We start from the raw sequence: 16,789 nt of genomic DNA on the forward strand, positions 1-16,789 counted from the left end.
TATGACGGACCGCAGGTACATTTTACCATGTTTATTTTTAAAACGGGATTGCAGAAAAAACTGAATCTAAGATAAAGCCAAATAAATCACAGGAATATGTTCGATGTGTTCTTCGATTTATTATAAGCGCCTGAAATGAATTAATGTCTGGATGGCATGTTTTTGGACTACTAGATACGTCATCAGCATGCGCGGTGAAATAGACGTTTCTGGTCCTTTCTAAGCCTGTGGCGCAACCGGTGGCTCTGGAAGGTTCTAGTAAGATCGGGAGACAGAGCTAAATCGGAACCCATCCTGCAGTATTTCAATCTTAAGTACATTATTGGTACAATTATTTCATAAAGAAATAGTTCGGAATCCCAACTACACTAATATTATCAAGGATGCCGGCACCAAAGGCTCTGATGCCAGGGAGACACAAAGGAGGGGCATATGTTGACCGTGACAAGCCCACACAGATTCGGTTCAGTAACATTAATGCAGCAAAAGGTAATTTAAGAATCCTTTCCAATTGTAGTGTTTCATAAAGACAATGGAATTTTGTTTCGTGTTATGTACTTGCAGCACTTGGTCGCAGCGGAGTGCAGCATCCTTTGTAACGGAGGCGTGTTTGAATGAGGATGCTCAGTTGCTAACGTTAGCTAGCTATCATATTAGCTCAGTTGCTTAAAAGTAGACTTTTTGTTGTTAACGTGCACCTTCCAAGCAAGTTTAAGTTATCTCGGCGAATCGTTTAATTGTCCTACTCAGTTTCATTGTGGGATTCTGTTAGCCTCAGAAGCGTTACGTTATTACCATATTGATGCTAAACTCATGTTGCTGCGTCATTGCAACAGGAAAATTGGTCTTAGCATTTAAAAGATTAGCAACACCGAGAAATTTAGCATTAAAATAATCTGCGGTGCTGAGAAATGTGACGTATGTGTTTGAATTATTTTGTCTCATTATGAAGTCCCGTGACTTGCAGGCACTGGTAAATCTCTATGTGCAGACATGGGGTTCCTCATCTCCATATATGGGTGTGGCATTTTAACACATACCAACTTCTTTGTTTGACAGCTGTCGCCGATGCCATCAGAACGAGTTTGGGGCCAAAGGGCATGGACAAAATGGTAAGAATCACCTACCCGCAATTCTATTTTGAAATGGTGTCATGAATTCACCAGTTTTGACAAAAATATTCTTCATGATGTCTTCCTCAGATCCAGGATGGGAAGGGAGACGTCACAATTACCAACGATGGTGCTACCATTTTGAAACAGATGCAAGTTATCCACCCCGCAGCAAAAATGGTAAGACTTATGGTTCCACTAGTATATGTACTTATGGTGGTGGTGGAATATGCGTAGTGTTCCTTTGGATTTGCATCTACATGTTAGTTAGATGTTAAGAATCAGAAACGTTTGTATTGCCAAGGAGAGGTTTACACCTATAAGGAATTTGTATGGTATATTGGTGCAAACAATAAAGGTACACAATAAACACCTAACATATGAAGTACTTTTACAAACATAGGAAAAACAATATATACAAATATCACTGGGTTGATAGTATCACAGACCTGATTCCTTGATTTCCAGTTGGTTGAGCTGTCCAAAGCTCAGGACATCGAGGCTGGGGATGGTACCACATCCGTGGTGGTGATTGCCGGAGCTCTCCTGGAAGCCTGCGCCAGACTGTTACAGAAAGGTACCAAATAACTGCATACGCATTCGGTGCTGTTTTTAAAATGCATTTTCTATTGCTAGTCAAGCTCACATGATGCATTTGTGACACTGTGTAAAATCCCAAGCTTTTGTATGTTCGCTTCGTTTGGAGCACCTCTTACTTCTGTAGATCTGTTGTAAAGTGTGGCTGTGGATGTATGTGGTGTGTATGGTGATCTGTCTGTACCACTCTGAGCCCACAGCCACAGATTGACTTAGGGGGCATATAGTACTGGTCTAGTGACTCACAACACTAGCCAGTTTCGCAGCCCTCTTACACCACTGATCAAATTTTTCTTATGGAGTTTTTGGTCATTCACAATGAAATGAAGCAGATGCTATTATCCAAATTGACTTAAAAAAATCTTTATGGAACACACACACACACACACACACCCACACATAGAAAAAAAAAAGACAAATAGATATGAGCATGACTTACAGCTACTTAAACAGTATTTGATGTATTTTTGCTTATTTCATCTCTCGCTCTCTCTCGCTCGCTCTCTTGCTCCCTCTCAGGTATCCACCCCACCATTATCTCTGAGTCCTTCCAGAAGGCAGTGGACAAGGGTGTGGAGGTGCTTGAGTCCATCAGCACGCCAGTGCTCCTGAGTGACCGCGAGACGCTGTTCAACAGCGCCACCACCTCCCTCTGCTCCAAGGTGGTGTCACAGTACAGCAACCTGCTGGCACCCATGTGCGTGGACGCAGTCATGCAGGTCATCGACCCAGCCACCGCCACTACCGTCGACCTGCGCGACATCAACATTGTTAAGAAGCTCGGGTGAGGGAGCGAGCAAGCAAGGTCATGTGGGATGTGAGAGGAGTAAAGCGATGTGCTGATCACTTTGTTAGAGGGGGGTCTCATAGGTTTTTTAGTAAAGTAAAGGAGAAACACTGACTGCAACACTAGGCTTACATGGACTTCATGCATAGAGTAATGGAGTTAATGGACTTCAAATAGCAAAGAGGAGAGACTCTTGTCATTTTTAGCTCTCATCAATGCGTTTTGCTCTTATTTTGACATGTTAAAGCTGAGGTGGCCGTGGGTGTATGGTGTGTGTAGTGTCCGTCTATGTCTGGTGCGGCAGCTCGTCTGTGTCTTATGGATGATGCTGCTGCACCCACACCGATCCTATGGCCACAGAACAACGGGGATCATAGTACTGGCCCTGTGAACCCCTTTACCACTGGTCAGCCTCCAAACTCCCCTACAACCATTCACTTTATGTACCTGCCCTTTCTGTAACCTGTATTTAGGGACCTATCTGCTTTGTTAAAGTTTAAAAACCCCTTTACCACTGGTCAGCCCCCAAATTCCCAAACAATACCTACTCTTCACTCAACTTAACTTTATATTTCTATATGTTGGTTCTAAACGTGCCTGTGGTTTTCAGAGGCACCATTGATGACTGTGAGATGGTGGATGGGCTGGTCCTTACCCAGAAGGTGGTGAACTCCGGGCTGTCCCGCGTGGAGAAGGCCAAGATCGGCCTCATCCAGTTCTGCCTGTCCCCTCCCAAGACAGACGTGAGTGCTTTTGATGAGAGATATAGAGGGCTGAGCCACGGTTCTTTGCTATGCAGATATTCTGTGTGACGTTGTTCCTACACACTTGCACCTTAGTCCAATCTTTAATCTGGAGGTTTCCCTCTACCTTTTACTTCTGTAGATCTGTTGTAAAATTTGGCTGTGGATGTATATGGTGTGTATGGTGATCTGTCTGTACCACTCTGAGCCCACAGCCACAGATTGAAATAGGGGGCATATAGTACTGGTCTAGTGACCCACACCACTAGCCAGTTTCGCAGCCCTCTTACACCACTGATTTCATTTTTCTTATGGAGATTTTGATCATTAACAATGAACTGAACATGAACGTTGTGAGGAATCATCTTGCTCTAAAAATCCAAATTAATTGAAAAAGTTTAAGTGATATTCTTCTTTTTTTTTTCCATTAGTTTTGACTCCCATGTTTAAGTCTCCGATGGACTACAAAGAGTACACTGTTGTATTGCTCATTTGAAAAGGCAAGGTGATAATAATACAAATTCTGGTTTAATTCTTGCATGTAGATGGACAACCAGATTGTAGTGTCAGACTACGCACAGATGGACCGTGTGCTCCGCGAGGAGCGTGCCTATATCCTCAACCTAGTCAAACAGATCAAGAAGGCGGGCTGCAACGTCCTGCTCATCCAGAAATCCATCCTCAGGTAAAGAGAGTCGAGTGATGTTGCCGTTGGTGTAGGGTGGGATTGGGGTCAGTAGTGGTATCTGAGATGGCTCGCCTACCAAGTGCCACTGTCTGTTTTCCTAGTTGCCCTGTCATTGAATGTGTGACACAGCAGTTGGATACCACACCAATGTTTTTTAAATGCATTTTCTATTGCTAGTCAAGTTGATATGATACATTTGTGACATTGTGTCAAATCCTAAGCTTTTGTATGTTCGCTTCGTTTGGAGCGTCTCTTACTTCTCTAGGTCTGTTGTTAAATGTGGCTGTGGATGTATATGGTGTGTATGGTGATCTGTCTGTTCCACTCTGAGCCCACAGCCACAGATTGACTTAGGGGGCATATAGTACTGGTCTAGTGACCCACAACACTAGCCAGTTTCGCAGCCCTCTTACACCACTGATCTAATTTTTCTTATGGAGATTTGGATAATTTACAAAGAACTGAAGCAGATGCTAGTGTAAGTGGCACTATTTTGACCTCTGACCTCTGCGTTGTTAGGGATGCGCTGAGTGATCTCGCCCTGCACTTCCTCAACAAGATGAAGATCATGGTCATCAAGGAGATCGAGAGAGAGGAGATTGAGTTCATCTGCAAGGTATGTTGCCACGTCATGCCTTGTGCTCTTATTTTGACATGTTCAAAATGTGGCCCTGGGTGTATGGTGTGTGTAGTGTCCGTCTATGTCTGGTGCGGCAGCTCGTCTGTGTCTTACGGATGATGCTGCTGCACCCACACCGATCCCATGGCCACAGAACAACGGGGATCATAGTACTGGCCCTGTGAACCCCTTTACCACTGGTCAGCCTCCAAACTCCCCTACAACCATTCACTTTATGTATCTGCCCTTTCTGTAACCTGTATTTAGGGACCTATTTGCTTTGTTAAAGTTTAAAATCAATTGGAATAGCGGTGTGCATTGTAAAATGTTCTTGAGATGAGATGCACGGTGAAGTTATTAATTCAGTATGTATTATTTACTATATGTGGTTATGTACTGACACAAGTAACCTCATGATACATGGAATAATAAATATTATCATCTAAGTGAGCTTAGACGTGGCTAATCCGAACTGTTAACAGAATAGTCGGAAGTTGACAACTGCAACTGGTATTAGGAAATGTAAAGGGAATGAAGTGAAAACTAATGCATGGCCTGTGAAAAAAGACTACACCCCTACACACACGCGCACACACACATACACACAATCTGTCACCTCATTTGCCTCCTTTTTTTTAACCACCAGACCATTGGCACCAAGCCCGTCGCCCACATCGACCAGTTTGCCCCTGAGATGCTGGCCTCTGCTGAGCTGGTGGAGGAGGTGAGCCTGGACGGCTCTGGCAGGCTTGTGAAGGTAATGTGATCACTCCTCCCGTCTTTTGGCCTCGTTTCACCCTAATTAGTCTTGGCACTAACGAGCCCGTCAGACGTCGCGCTCCGACACCAGCTGTCACTGAGAGGACACTTCAAGGAGACGAAGGAAAGAGCATTTTAAATCAAAGCTGGTTGGTGTGATTATTTCCCTGAAATGATGGGCTTCTGTTTTTTCAGACATTTTTTAGAACTGTTTGTAAAAGAGGTGCTCTGGGCAAAGCATGTAATGAAGAACTGATCTCAGCTTTAAAAATATTCAGTAACAATAACCTGTTCCAGAAAAGCATGGCAAATATTAATTTCAGTGTCCACATGTGAACATTACAAGAGCATCAAGTTCTAAGGATATGTTTCATGTGGATGAAATCTGCTCTCTTGTTCACAAATTATGTTTAAAATATATATATATTTTGGCTCATGTGTTCTATAGAGTGACTGGCTTTGAGCAGAGGTCTGAATGGAGTTGGCTGTTTCTCATTCATCTCAGCCATACTTACAAAGCAGTCTGCCTCCTTCCTTCAGTTTGCTAGTTGATTGATGCACTTCTGGGCTGACTAGAGCTAAGAAGACTCATGGAGGCAATTTATTTATCTCAGAGCAGCTGTTTGCAGATGCAGAATGTAAAGATGGCTTTTTAAAGCGTTTCTCAATTTGTTTTAGCCCTCCTTATCCACGTGTTTTGCTCTTATTTTGACATGTTAAAGCTGAGTTGGCCGTGGGTGTATGGTGTGTGTAGTGTCCGTCTATGTCTGGTGCGGCAGCTCGTCTGTGTCTTACGGATGATGCTGCTGCACCCACACCGATCCCATGGCCACAGAACAACGGGGATCATAGTACTGGCCCTGTGAACCCCTTTACCACTGGTCAGCCTCCAAACTCCCCAACAATACTTTATCTTCACTGAACTTTATATTGTACTCTTTCTATATAGTACTCCTGCCTTTCCTTTCTAAGGTGGAGTGGACATTTTGTCTGAATTAAAACTTGAAAACGTTCAGGATATCTCCTTGCCCTGATCAGTGGTTTGTTGAGATATTATACATAATTAAATAAATTCCTGCATGTGCATACAGTTGAAACTGGGATGCATGACTTTTTAATGGCAGCAAAGTGTAGGCTGTGGTACGACGTGGTGATCTGGTTTTTAGTAAATTCTGTCTTTAGATTGAACGGAAGTTATTGTTAATGGGTATTGATGATGGGTTATTGATTTTTTTTTTTCTCTTGTATGTTGACCAGAATGTTTCTGTGCATGTTTGCCCCTAGATCACTGGCATTACTAACCCAGGAAAGACCGTGAGCATCGTTGTGCGCGGGTCTAACAAACTGGTGATCGAAGAGGCCGAGCGATCCATCCACGACGGCCTCTGTGTCATCCGCTGCCTAGTAAAGAAGAGGTGAGGTCCCTCTGAGAGGGAGGACAAGGAGAAACCCATGCTTTTGCAAAATGTAGATCTGTTGTAAAGTTTGGCTGTGGATGTGTATGTGTGTATGGTGATCTGTCTACTGCACTCTGAGCCCACAGCCACAGATTGACTTAGGGGGCATATAGTACTGGTCTAGTGACCCACAACACTAGCCAGTTTCGCAGCCCTCTTACACCACTGATCTAATTTTCCTTATTGAGATTTGGATAATTTACAATGAACTGAAGCAGATAAAAGCGTATGCTTTTTAATCTTTTTTTTAAACATATATATAAACAGTATGCCTTTTAATCGTGTCTCCTCCCATCCTCCCCCAGGGCCCTCATAGCGGGCGGTGGTGCTCCTGAGATTGAGCTTGCCCTGCGTCTGGCGGCGTATTCCCGCACTCTGGCTGGCATGGAGGCCTACTGCGTGCGGGCTTACGCCGACGCCCTGGAGGTCATCCCGTCCACGCTGGCCGAGAACGCCGGCCTCAACCCCATCTCCACGGTGACGGAGTTGCGCAACAGACACGCCCAGGGGGAAAAGACAGCCGGGATCAACGTCCGCAAGGTGCAGTAGCCCCTGGAAAAGCCATAAATGAAGCGTCTGGCTGTTGCTAAGCTGGTTATGGTTGTAAGCCTGATGCCACTCAACCATGTTGCTGTGTTTGGCAGTGTCTTTAGCATATGCAGACAATAACCATTTTTGAGTTAATGCATTTTAAGTGAAGACTTATTTATTAGTTTAGTAGACCCTTACACCAAAACATACCACTTTCGAATGTCATTTATTGAGTAGACTCTTTTACAAGATCATAGTCAATCCTGAACAAAGCGATGGAGGTGGTTACTTATTCTCTCCCTCCGTCTCTCTCTCAGGGCGGGATCTCTAACATTCTGGAGGAGCTGGTGGTGCAGCCTCTGCTGGTGTCCGTCAGTGCCCTCACCCTTGCCACGGAAACAGTGCGCTGCATCCTGAAGATCGATGATGTGGTGAGTATATAGGCTTACTTGAATTTAAACTATACATTTATATTATATCAGCTATTTTTAATCACATTAAATAGCTGAACTGGGTAGTCATATTGCACTGCTGCTTAAAAGGTAGACACTGAAAGGAATAATGAGAAAGATACTCTCATGGGGGGAAAAAAAACACAATTGGAGTAGTGGGTTAATACCATTAACTGGTCTCAATAGTACTCCTAATCCTTTCTCTTGTCTTGCAGGTGAACACCCGATAAGAAGTGACTTAAGAAGACCAGTGTCAACACTCCTGTCTTTGATTGTGCTTGCGAGAGAACCACCCCCTTCAAACGTCTTACGAAATGTTTAGTTGTCACCTTGCGTAATGTAATAAAAACGTTTGTGTTTTTTTCTTGGACGCCAGCACTTGGTTTTCTTGTCTTTTCTGACAACACTCTGTGTCTTCTCAGTCCATTTTGACAACTGCTGGTGCTGCTTTGCCAGTAATAAGTAGGTAATCCTTTCATCTAATTGGCTGTTGGCAAGTCACTTGACACACATAGCAGTTGGTATGACCGATTTGCTTGTTTGGGGGAATATCTGTTTGGAAATTCAGCATTAAAGTGATTTGTATATGTAGCTGTGTAGCCCATGTTCATTTTCATATATTTTGATGAATTAAATAGTGAAATTAGGAAAGTAATTGTAAAGGCCGAGTTCATTTTAAAAATTGGTATGTCTGAAGCTAGTTGATGAATATTAAATTACCAGGATTGTCGCTCGTCTGTTGCTCCGACTAAAATAGGGGTCGCGCAGTTGTAGAAGGGAACCCTGACCGTTTCCTCACTTCCTCAATTATCTGTGTCACTTCCTTGGTTTCACCACGCGGCGTCGTTGCTCAGCAGGAGAAACCCAGGTGCAACGTCCGTTAGTCTGACGAATCAACAAATTTGTCCCAAACTTTTTTACGTAAACAGTGAAAAAAAGGTGTGTAACTATGCAGCGCAATCATCGAACCAACATCCTTGTAACTTCGTGTCTAAAAACGCCGGTAGACCCACACACCAAGGCGCCCGTGGCTCTGTATGAACGGGAAAGGACTCTACCGTACGCGACGAGGAGACAAATGGACAACCGAGATTATGAGAAAGAGGTAATTTCCATAGGAATTGTGAACGATTAAAGCCTTACATTTTGTATCCATCTGGTTTGTTTTTGTACTATCGTTAATGAGCTAAGGTACGCTGCGAAGTGACTGATTCTAAGCTAACGGTAACGTTAGTTGCTAGCTAAACATTGGCAAATGTAGTCACGATTTCTTCACTGGACATAAGTCTAATAGACAGGGACTTATTTAGTGACCTCGGGGTTCATTTACTTGATAGTCATCATAGTCCTTTTGTCCAGACCTAAACTTGGAGACCGCTCATAATCTTATCTGGTGCGAATGCACCTGTTGCTGTAGGTGCATCAAAGTATCGAGGATTTACTTGCACCCTCTTTTACCCACTGACTCATGACCTTGTCTTCTTTCGACCTTTGTAAATAATTAATAATAATGTAATAATTATAGTGCGACCGGTTAAGCTGTTTGTATAAACGTATAGCCACACTATCGCTACCACAGGGAATATATTCGTTTTGTTAAATTAATGTTATGTTACACAAGGAAAGATATGTCTACGTTTCTGTATTTGTTAAAAATGAGTTTGGCAGAAATAGTCATTCATCAAAAACAGAATGGGCAGCTAAGGCAACTGTCCTCTAAGGGGATTTGTCTGCCATATGGCTTTTCTGACACACCTTCAGATAATGAGCTTAAACTGAGTGCAACATGGCTTCCTCATATTACACCCATACACCGTATCTCGCCTCTCTTTACTAATTCAATTGTATTTGCCAGTTTTCTTTCACCTGTGTGGGAACTGCTGCTGTAAATTAAATATTTAGATCCTTTTGACCAGTAACTTATCTAGTTTACTAACTCATGCAGCGCATTCCAGAGCTTATACATGCTGCTATTGTCCTTGACAAATGAAGTATAACGGCACAGCTGTAAATGGTTATTTTAGAGAACAGGCTGCAGCTTTTAAAACAACAGAGAGGCTTCGACATAACGTGTTTGTGCTTAGTGTCGTGTCTAGTTTAGTTTTTGCTCTGGAGTACCCTGTAGAATCTATGCAAAGTGACTATGTAATTTGCGCCAGTGTCGTGTGACCCTCCGTAGTTTAGGGTACCTTCCCCTTACGTAACCCTAGGAAAAACACGTCCTGAACTATTTTCATAACTTTATGAATGATCCTGTCTGACTCACCCAAACTTTTGTAGTGTTAGGCTAATAGCCATTGCGTATGGCAATCACATCTTCTCCATCTATTTATTACTATAAAGGCATGACTGATTGGCTTTACATTTGTACTATGTTATAAATGGATGAAAGGGAAAAATACCATCATGGCACCTCCCAATGTCTGAAAGCTTGGTTGAGTCACATATCAACGTGGGAAAATATATATTAAATGAAAAGATCACTCATGTACATTGATAGTATCTTGGAATACCTTGGAAGTATTCTGGTATTATTATAAATTGGTGAGCACGCTGGATGATTGGATGCGTATGCAATGTTAAAAGCTTAATGATAAACAGTCTTCACTATAATTTGAGTTTATAAAAAAATATCATAATGCATGGATTTAACAGGAGTATTTTCAAAAAACACCTTCCCATCATTATTTCAGAATCACATCATTACAGCAGCTCTAGTGGCATTTCTATTCTTGATGACATAACCATGGCCTTCTTCTGCTCTTTCAATTCTCATCTTTTTTTTGTCTTTCCTTAACTCTCTCTCTCAATTAATCTACATCCGTATCCCCTCACCCCTTCCCCGTCTCAGATGGAGTACGACATTGACTCCGACGTGGCGGCAGCGGAGGACTCCCCTGGAAAGGGCTCCCCGCTCCTGATCAAGGACTACCGGGTGACGGGGGACCACATCGACCTGCGCGAGTTCTACTTCTCCAACGAGGAGTACTACCGCAAGCTGGAGCAGCTGAAGAAAGCCCACCTGCACACCATGGCCCAGCTGGACCAGATGTACCGCAAGAAGCTGGAGCTCAAGGGAGGACCGGGAGGGGACAACACACAACGCGTGTCCCAACAGTGAGGGCAAAACTAATAATAATAATATTAATAATAATTCATTTCATTTGTAGTGCACTCTACATTCAAACAGAATCTCAGAGTGCTACATAGTTAAAAAACAGCCCATAACAAAAGCATAGTTTAAAGAATACATTTTTTTTTTTTAAGTAGGGAATATGGGGGGCTAGTGATTGGTGCAAGATTGAAAGCTCTGACCAATCCCAGGTGTTGTTGCTGTTTATACAGACCTACACAGGCAGGACCCAAGAATGTGTGTGCTGTTAATAAATCAGAATCTATACACGGACTAAAAATGAGCTGTCTTAGTTTTCCTTCTTGGCGCCTCAATTTATCTAGTTATCCTTCTTGGAAAGTCACCCAATTCTGCATGTTGATGTTTAGAATCACATATATAGGGGTCAGCAGTGACTTTTGACTGTACTTCTTTGTCTATACATTTGTTGATACTTATATTTATAATGCAGGTTAGTAACTCAAGAGGTTCAAACGTGTGCTAACTGGGAACTGAACCGATTATCTTGGTGTTGTCAGCGCCTCTTTCTGCCAGTGGAGCTTCATCAGCACGCAGGGCTCAGCAGTGACTTGTTTGTTTGTTTGTTTGTTTGTTGACAGGATGCAGTGGGGAGGAAGCAGCCTGGTGCCACCCGTGTGCGGGATGAAGAAGTCCCACTCCGCCCACGAGCTGGGGAGGGTCTCCGGGGTATCTGATGTGTCTGACGATGATGAGGAAGAGGAGGATGATGAGGAAGAAAACCGGCCAGAGAAAGGCCTGCTGCTCTCGCCCAAAGAACGCATCAAGACCATGTGGCATGACTTCTCGGTGGAAAAGTCTCCTCAAACCCGCAGACGCGGGCGCTGCGACTCCTTCTCCTCGGTCCAGAGTCAGCCTGGCGACGCCCGCAATCACCACGGCCCAGCGCAGGGCAAGGTCAAAGGTCGCCATGGGGTGCGCAAGAAAGCGTCCAAGAAGAAGGAGGAGGAGGATGGTGATAATGATGATGGTGGTTTGCGTCCGCGTGCGACGGTTCCCCAGCCCTTCCACATGACGCTACGGGAGGCCAGGCGCAAGCGCCACGGCGTGAAGACGCGGGCCGAAGTGGAGCACGAGAACACGGAGCTCCGGCGACAGCTGGAAGAGCTGACCGAGTGCCGGCAGCAGTTCCATGCCAGCCCCGTGCCACTGCACGTCCACCTGCCCCTCTACGACGAGCTGCGCCAACGAGACGGGGAGCGTCGGCGGACCAAGGTCGAGGAAGCCCACCAGCGCGGCGGCGACGTAGCCCTTCAGCGTCCCTTCAGCTTCCTGGAGCGCGAGCGGCTGAAGAGGGAGCAGCGCGAGGAGCAGCTGCGAAGACTCGCCCAGGAGGAGGCGGTCGCCTGCCGAAGCAGAACCACGTTCCGGGCCAAACCCGTGCCGCGAGCGGTTAGGGACGTGGCGGCGGCCAACGATCGGCTGAAGGAGGACCAGCTGTACCGGTCCATTAAGATGCAGATGAGAGCCCGTGATTTGCTGCACAGCGCGTCGGTGCCACCGAGCATGTTGGCGCGCAGACTGGAGGACAGGAAGGAGAGGGAGAAGAAGGAGAGAGCGGCTGCGGACGAGAGGGCGAGTCACCGGCCCAAGATCAACTGCGAGGTGCCCGACTTCGACTCCAGCTACAGAAAGTTCCAGAAGCACCTGGAGCGGGGGAAACGCGACGCCAAGCCGCTGACCGCCTGCGAGCCCTTCCAGTTGCGCACGGCAAACATCCCCTCGCGGAGGGAGCGCGTGGCGGCGGCTGACACCGAGGCGAGCAAGCCGAGCCCTCGGGACTCTCGCTGGCCGTTCGTGAGCTCCCCGAGTTCCTCCCCTCGTCCTCGGCACACACCCCGCGCCTCCTGCTCCAGCCTGTGCTCCTCCTCGCTCTCCGGCAGTCAGGAAGTGCTCACCGCCAAAATCACAGGCACCGCCCGGAAACGGCAAGAGGCCATAAGGTAAACTGGTTGACGCGGTGCCCCCCTCTCCCCCCGTAGGACCGTTGACGTGGAACTGTGTTTGCGTAGTGTGAAGTCCTGAAGTCTTGACGGTGTCTCTGGATGGTGCTTCTTCCCCCTTGTGTGCTGCAGTGTTCAGTGTTCTTCCCCGGCCCACACTGACTTCACAGTGGACATGTTCTAGAGACTTCGACTTCTAGAGACTTCTAGTGTGGTGTGTTTGTGCTTTGTGTCTTCGTGCTCTAGACTATGTAGAACGTGTATCGAGTGTGTCACAAGTATATTGTGCGTCAGTGTGTCATGTGACCCTTTACCCAAAGTTAAGGGTACCTTACCCATATCTCCTCAGCACCCCACGCCCTAGAAAAAAATAGAATGCTGAATTATTTTCATACCCCTATGAGTGTTCCTCTCCGACCCGCACAAAACTCCACCCCTGTGTTCTGACCTGCTCCTACACTTGCATCCCATAACTTGTCAAAGAGCCTTTTACCCCCTTCCTCTCCTACCTCTAATCACCATGAGCCTCATCGTCATGCCTGCTGCCTCTGCACCCTCCCGACTCCCGGTCCTCCCCCTGCCCCCCCTCCGTCCCCGTCCCATCTCCGTGGAGACAGGAAGGTTCTGGAACAGAAGCAGAAGGCGGAGGAGGACGAGCAGAGGTGGCGGGAGAGGCAGCGGCAGCGCGAGCGGAGTCTGCAGAAGGTGATCACCAGGCGCGCCCAGGCCAACGACCCGCACCAGACCCTGGCACAGACCAGCCCGTCTAAACTCCAGGAGTTCAGGTACACCAGACCCCGGCACAGACCAGCCCGTCTAAACTCCAGGAGTTCAGGTACAGCCAGAGATGCGTGCCACGAGGCCAGAGGCCGGCCGTCTCAGAGGCTTAGCCAAAGTTATGTGCCACGCAAGTAGGGGCCAAGAATCACAAAGGGTTAGTGGAGGGTTGAGATGAAGTTAGGAGCGGGTCTTAATGAAGTCTGCTAAATGGACTCCACACTGTCACAGACAGAACAAACTGAGAAAACACTCAGAAATAATTTGTACTTGATGTTGATACTTGAATGAAAGACAGAGCCCCCCGCCCCGCATTCAGGGGTGGCATTGAGGAATCCTGAAGGGCTTCTTAGTCCTTCTAAGGTACATATATAAAGACAGACCCAAACACTTCAGAAGTAATGCCATTCACTTGATGTCGGATTTTGCAGAGACACTTCAGGTTATCATTCAGTGTCTTGCATATTCTGCATGAGAACTTTACAATATACTTCAAAGTCTCTTTAAAGGTTTACATGTATGTACTTTCAGGGTTCTTAAGCTTTTCCTGTAGTTTGAGCAATATCATGTCTGTTCACAAGATTTCCTTTCCGTGATCAACTTTACTATCAATTGCACTAGCCTTTTGAAAATATTTATATATTTTTTAATGTGTAAGTTATTTGATTAATAAACATTTTGTGAGCAATATGATGGAATGTCTCTAACATGCTTTCTGACTGTACTGTTATGACTTGAATACTTTTTGAGGGCCGTTGTATGTGCACATCTGGCTACTATTAAAGCCAGGCTACCAAACGTTTACTAACTTTGACTCGCACTTATCCTTTCCAACTAGGTTTTGCTAATGCTGAATGTGAATTTCTGCTAAATAGTTGGCATTCAGGCTTTCCCTTCTTTTTTTCCTTTTAAAGAGTTAATAGAGTTTGGTGCGGATCACAGAGAAATGGTCCAAAGATTCTGTTAGAGTATATTTTAGTCCTGACAACCTTGTGTCTCCAAATAGACCGCCAAAGCCCTCTCCAAGGTGAACATATTTCTGTGCCTGATAAAATGAGTGATTTCGCAATGACTCAGGCATGAGGCTGCCCTAGTTAATGTGCCATAGGAGGAAATACATATGAAATATCGGATAAAACATGATGATAAAAGTGGAACAATGAGATGTGTTAACCTATCCAGATTGATACAAATCAGGGTCTCATGATGGATGCGTTTGTGCGTGAGTAAATAAATGAATGAATGAATGACCGAGAGGTGAATTGATGACTGAAAGTGGTGGGTGTTTGGGACAGGAAGAGTTTCATGATGGATGCGTTTGTGCGTGAGTAAATGAATAAACAAATGAATTAATGCGTTTGTGTGTGAGTGAGTGAGTGAGTGAGTGAATGAATGGATGGATGAATAAACGAGAGATGTATTGATTACCTGGAAGTGGTGTGTATTTGGGACAGGAAATGTGTCATAATGAATGCGTTTGTGTGTGAGTGAGTGAGTGAGTGAGTGAATGAGTGAATGAGTGAATGGATGAATGAACGAGAGATGAATTGGTAACCGTGGACGTGGTGTCTGTTTGGGACAGGAAGCAGGACCTTCAGCGGAGGAGAGAGTACAGGGAGGAGATGAAGGAGATACAGGAGAGGGTCCGGGGCAGACCCCTGCTACTGGAGCAGGTAGCACGGGTGAGCGCACACACGCGCACACACACACACACATGCGAACGTACACACACACACGCACGCACACACACACACACACATGCGCCAAACACACGCACGCACACACACATGCATACACACACACACACACATGCGCGCACACACACACGCACGAGTGGAGACAGCCGAGTAACACACATACATGAAGATGTAAATGAAACGATATGAAAACACACACAAATTAACATACTCAACAGATTGTGTATATTGCGTCTTATTCCAACTTAAGCCAATCTTTAACTGTTTGTGCCATATTCTATTTCAGTATCTCAAATCCATCTAATATGTGTCATAAATCATAAACGGTGTAAAAGGTTTATTGCCTCATGGTCTGTTTTTAAATCTCTGCCCTCTGGCACGCACAGAACAATGCCAAGCAGGTGGCAGAGAGACGCTACGCGGAGGCCCTGAAGGCGTGCGGCCTGTCCGAGGACTTTGTGCGCGAGAAGGCGCTCCAGAGCCAACGTTCCCGCAGCGAGTCGCCCTCAGTCCACTCACTCCAAAGAGGTTCCAGCCGCGGGTAGGCCTCAGGGCTGCTTCCTAGAACACTGCCACCCTAGGGTTTAGAACTGACAGGACAGTCATACCTCAGACAGAACTGACATTAATACTTGTCATCAATGTGGGAGAGTTCAGTATATACGGCCATGTTGAGTTTTTTTAGTTTTGTTTTGAATGAAAACAATCTGAATGCTGAAATTGATTGAATACACAATCTATGCTGAGAAATACTGAAATCTTCTCTTCTTATAGCATGGCTTGGTTGAAATAATGCATTTGACTTACATAATTCAACCTGCTTATAATAATAATAATAATAATTGTGTAATACAAGCCATTCACACATGACATGATTTAGTTTGTGAATTCAAAACTTGATTCAATTGTTCTGCTCCAGGGATATGGCTGCACCTCTATCAGACTCTGTGAGTCTGGACGGGTCCCTCCAGAACTATCAAGATGATTATGAAGATTACTGTGACCAGGACCAGGAAGGAGAGGAAGAAGAGGAGGAAGAGGAGAACAGGAAGGGGAAGGACGGCCAGTGTGAGAGTGACGAAGGAGACAAGAGTGACCCTGAAAGGCATGCGGGTGACAGTCTTTCTATTAACGACGACCGTGATTATAACGACGATGACCGGGATTAGAGTGATAAAGGAAGTGACATCATTAACAGACACAAGGACAGTCAGGGTAGCTAGAGCAATCACAGTTACCATGGCAGCAAGGGCAGAAAAAGTAGCTGAAGCAATAGAGCACTGAAAGGATTTTTTTTTTTGAAAGATGGATGGACACAGTGACAGAGATGAGCTGTGGTTTGGGATGCTGATGGGTAGTCTGCCTGGAAGTGTTGCAAATATGGTCATGTTAAAGCAGACTATTGTATGTGATTATTTCAGATCTATAATTATTTGAATACATTTTTAAAAATATATTTTCAGACCTATAAAAGAC

At 45.3% G+C, this 16,789-nt stretch overlaps 2 protein-coding genes across 2 annotated transcripts; both read left to right on the forward strand.

Annotated features, from left to right (window-relative positions):
• The first annotated feature begins 210 nt into the window (after nt 1-210).
• cct4 (chaperonin containing TCP1, subunit 4 (delta)) lies at nt 211-8,120 on the forward strand. Its single transcript, XM_080850565.1, has 13 exons — nt 211-489; nt 1,060-1,112; nt 1,203-1,292; nt 1,581-1,689; nt 2,229-2,493; nt 3,107-3,239; nt 3,785-3,924; nt 4,447-4,543; nt 5,193-5,303; nt 6,590-6,720; nt 7,068-7,302; nt 7,611-7,724; nt 7,961-8,120. The coding sequence occupies exons 1-13, from the start codon at nt 384-386 to the stop codon at nt 7,973-7,975; spliced, it is 1,599 nt and encodes a 532-aa protein (XP_080706691.1). The 5' UTR covers nt 211-383; the 3' UTR covers nt 7,976-8,120.
• A 574-nt stretch (nt 8,121-8,694) lies between these two features.
• fam161a (FAM161 centrosomal protein A) lies at nt 8,695-16,482 on the forward strand (the record flags this gene model as incomplete). The annotated part of the gene is made up of 7 exons (XM_080850552.1): nt 8,695-8,850; nt 10,597-10,862; nt 11,478-12,839; nt 13,457-13,624; nt 15,199-15,298; nt 15,700-15,854; nt 16,233-16,482. 7 exons carry the CDS (start codon nt 8,695-8,697, stop codon nt 16,480-16,482), a joined length of 2,457 nt encoding a protein of 818 aa, XP_080706678.1.
• Nucleotides 16,483-16,789: the final 307 nt, after the last annotated feature.

Source organism: Sprattus sprattus, assembly GCF_963457725.1.
Source record: "Sprattus sprattus genome assembly, chromosome: 1".
Taxonomy (NCBI): domain Eukaryota; kingdom Metazoa; phylum Chordata; class Actinopteri; order Clupeiformes; family Clupeidae; genus Sprattus; species Sprattus sprattus.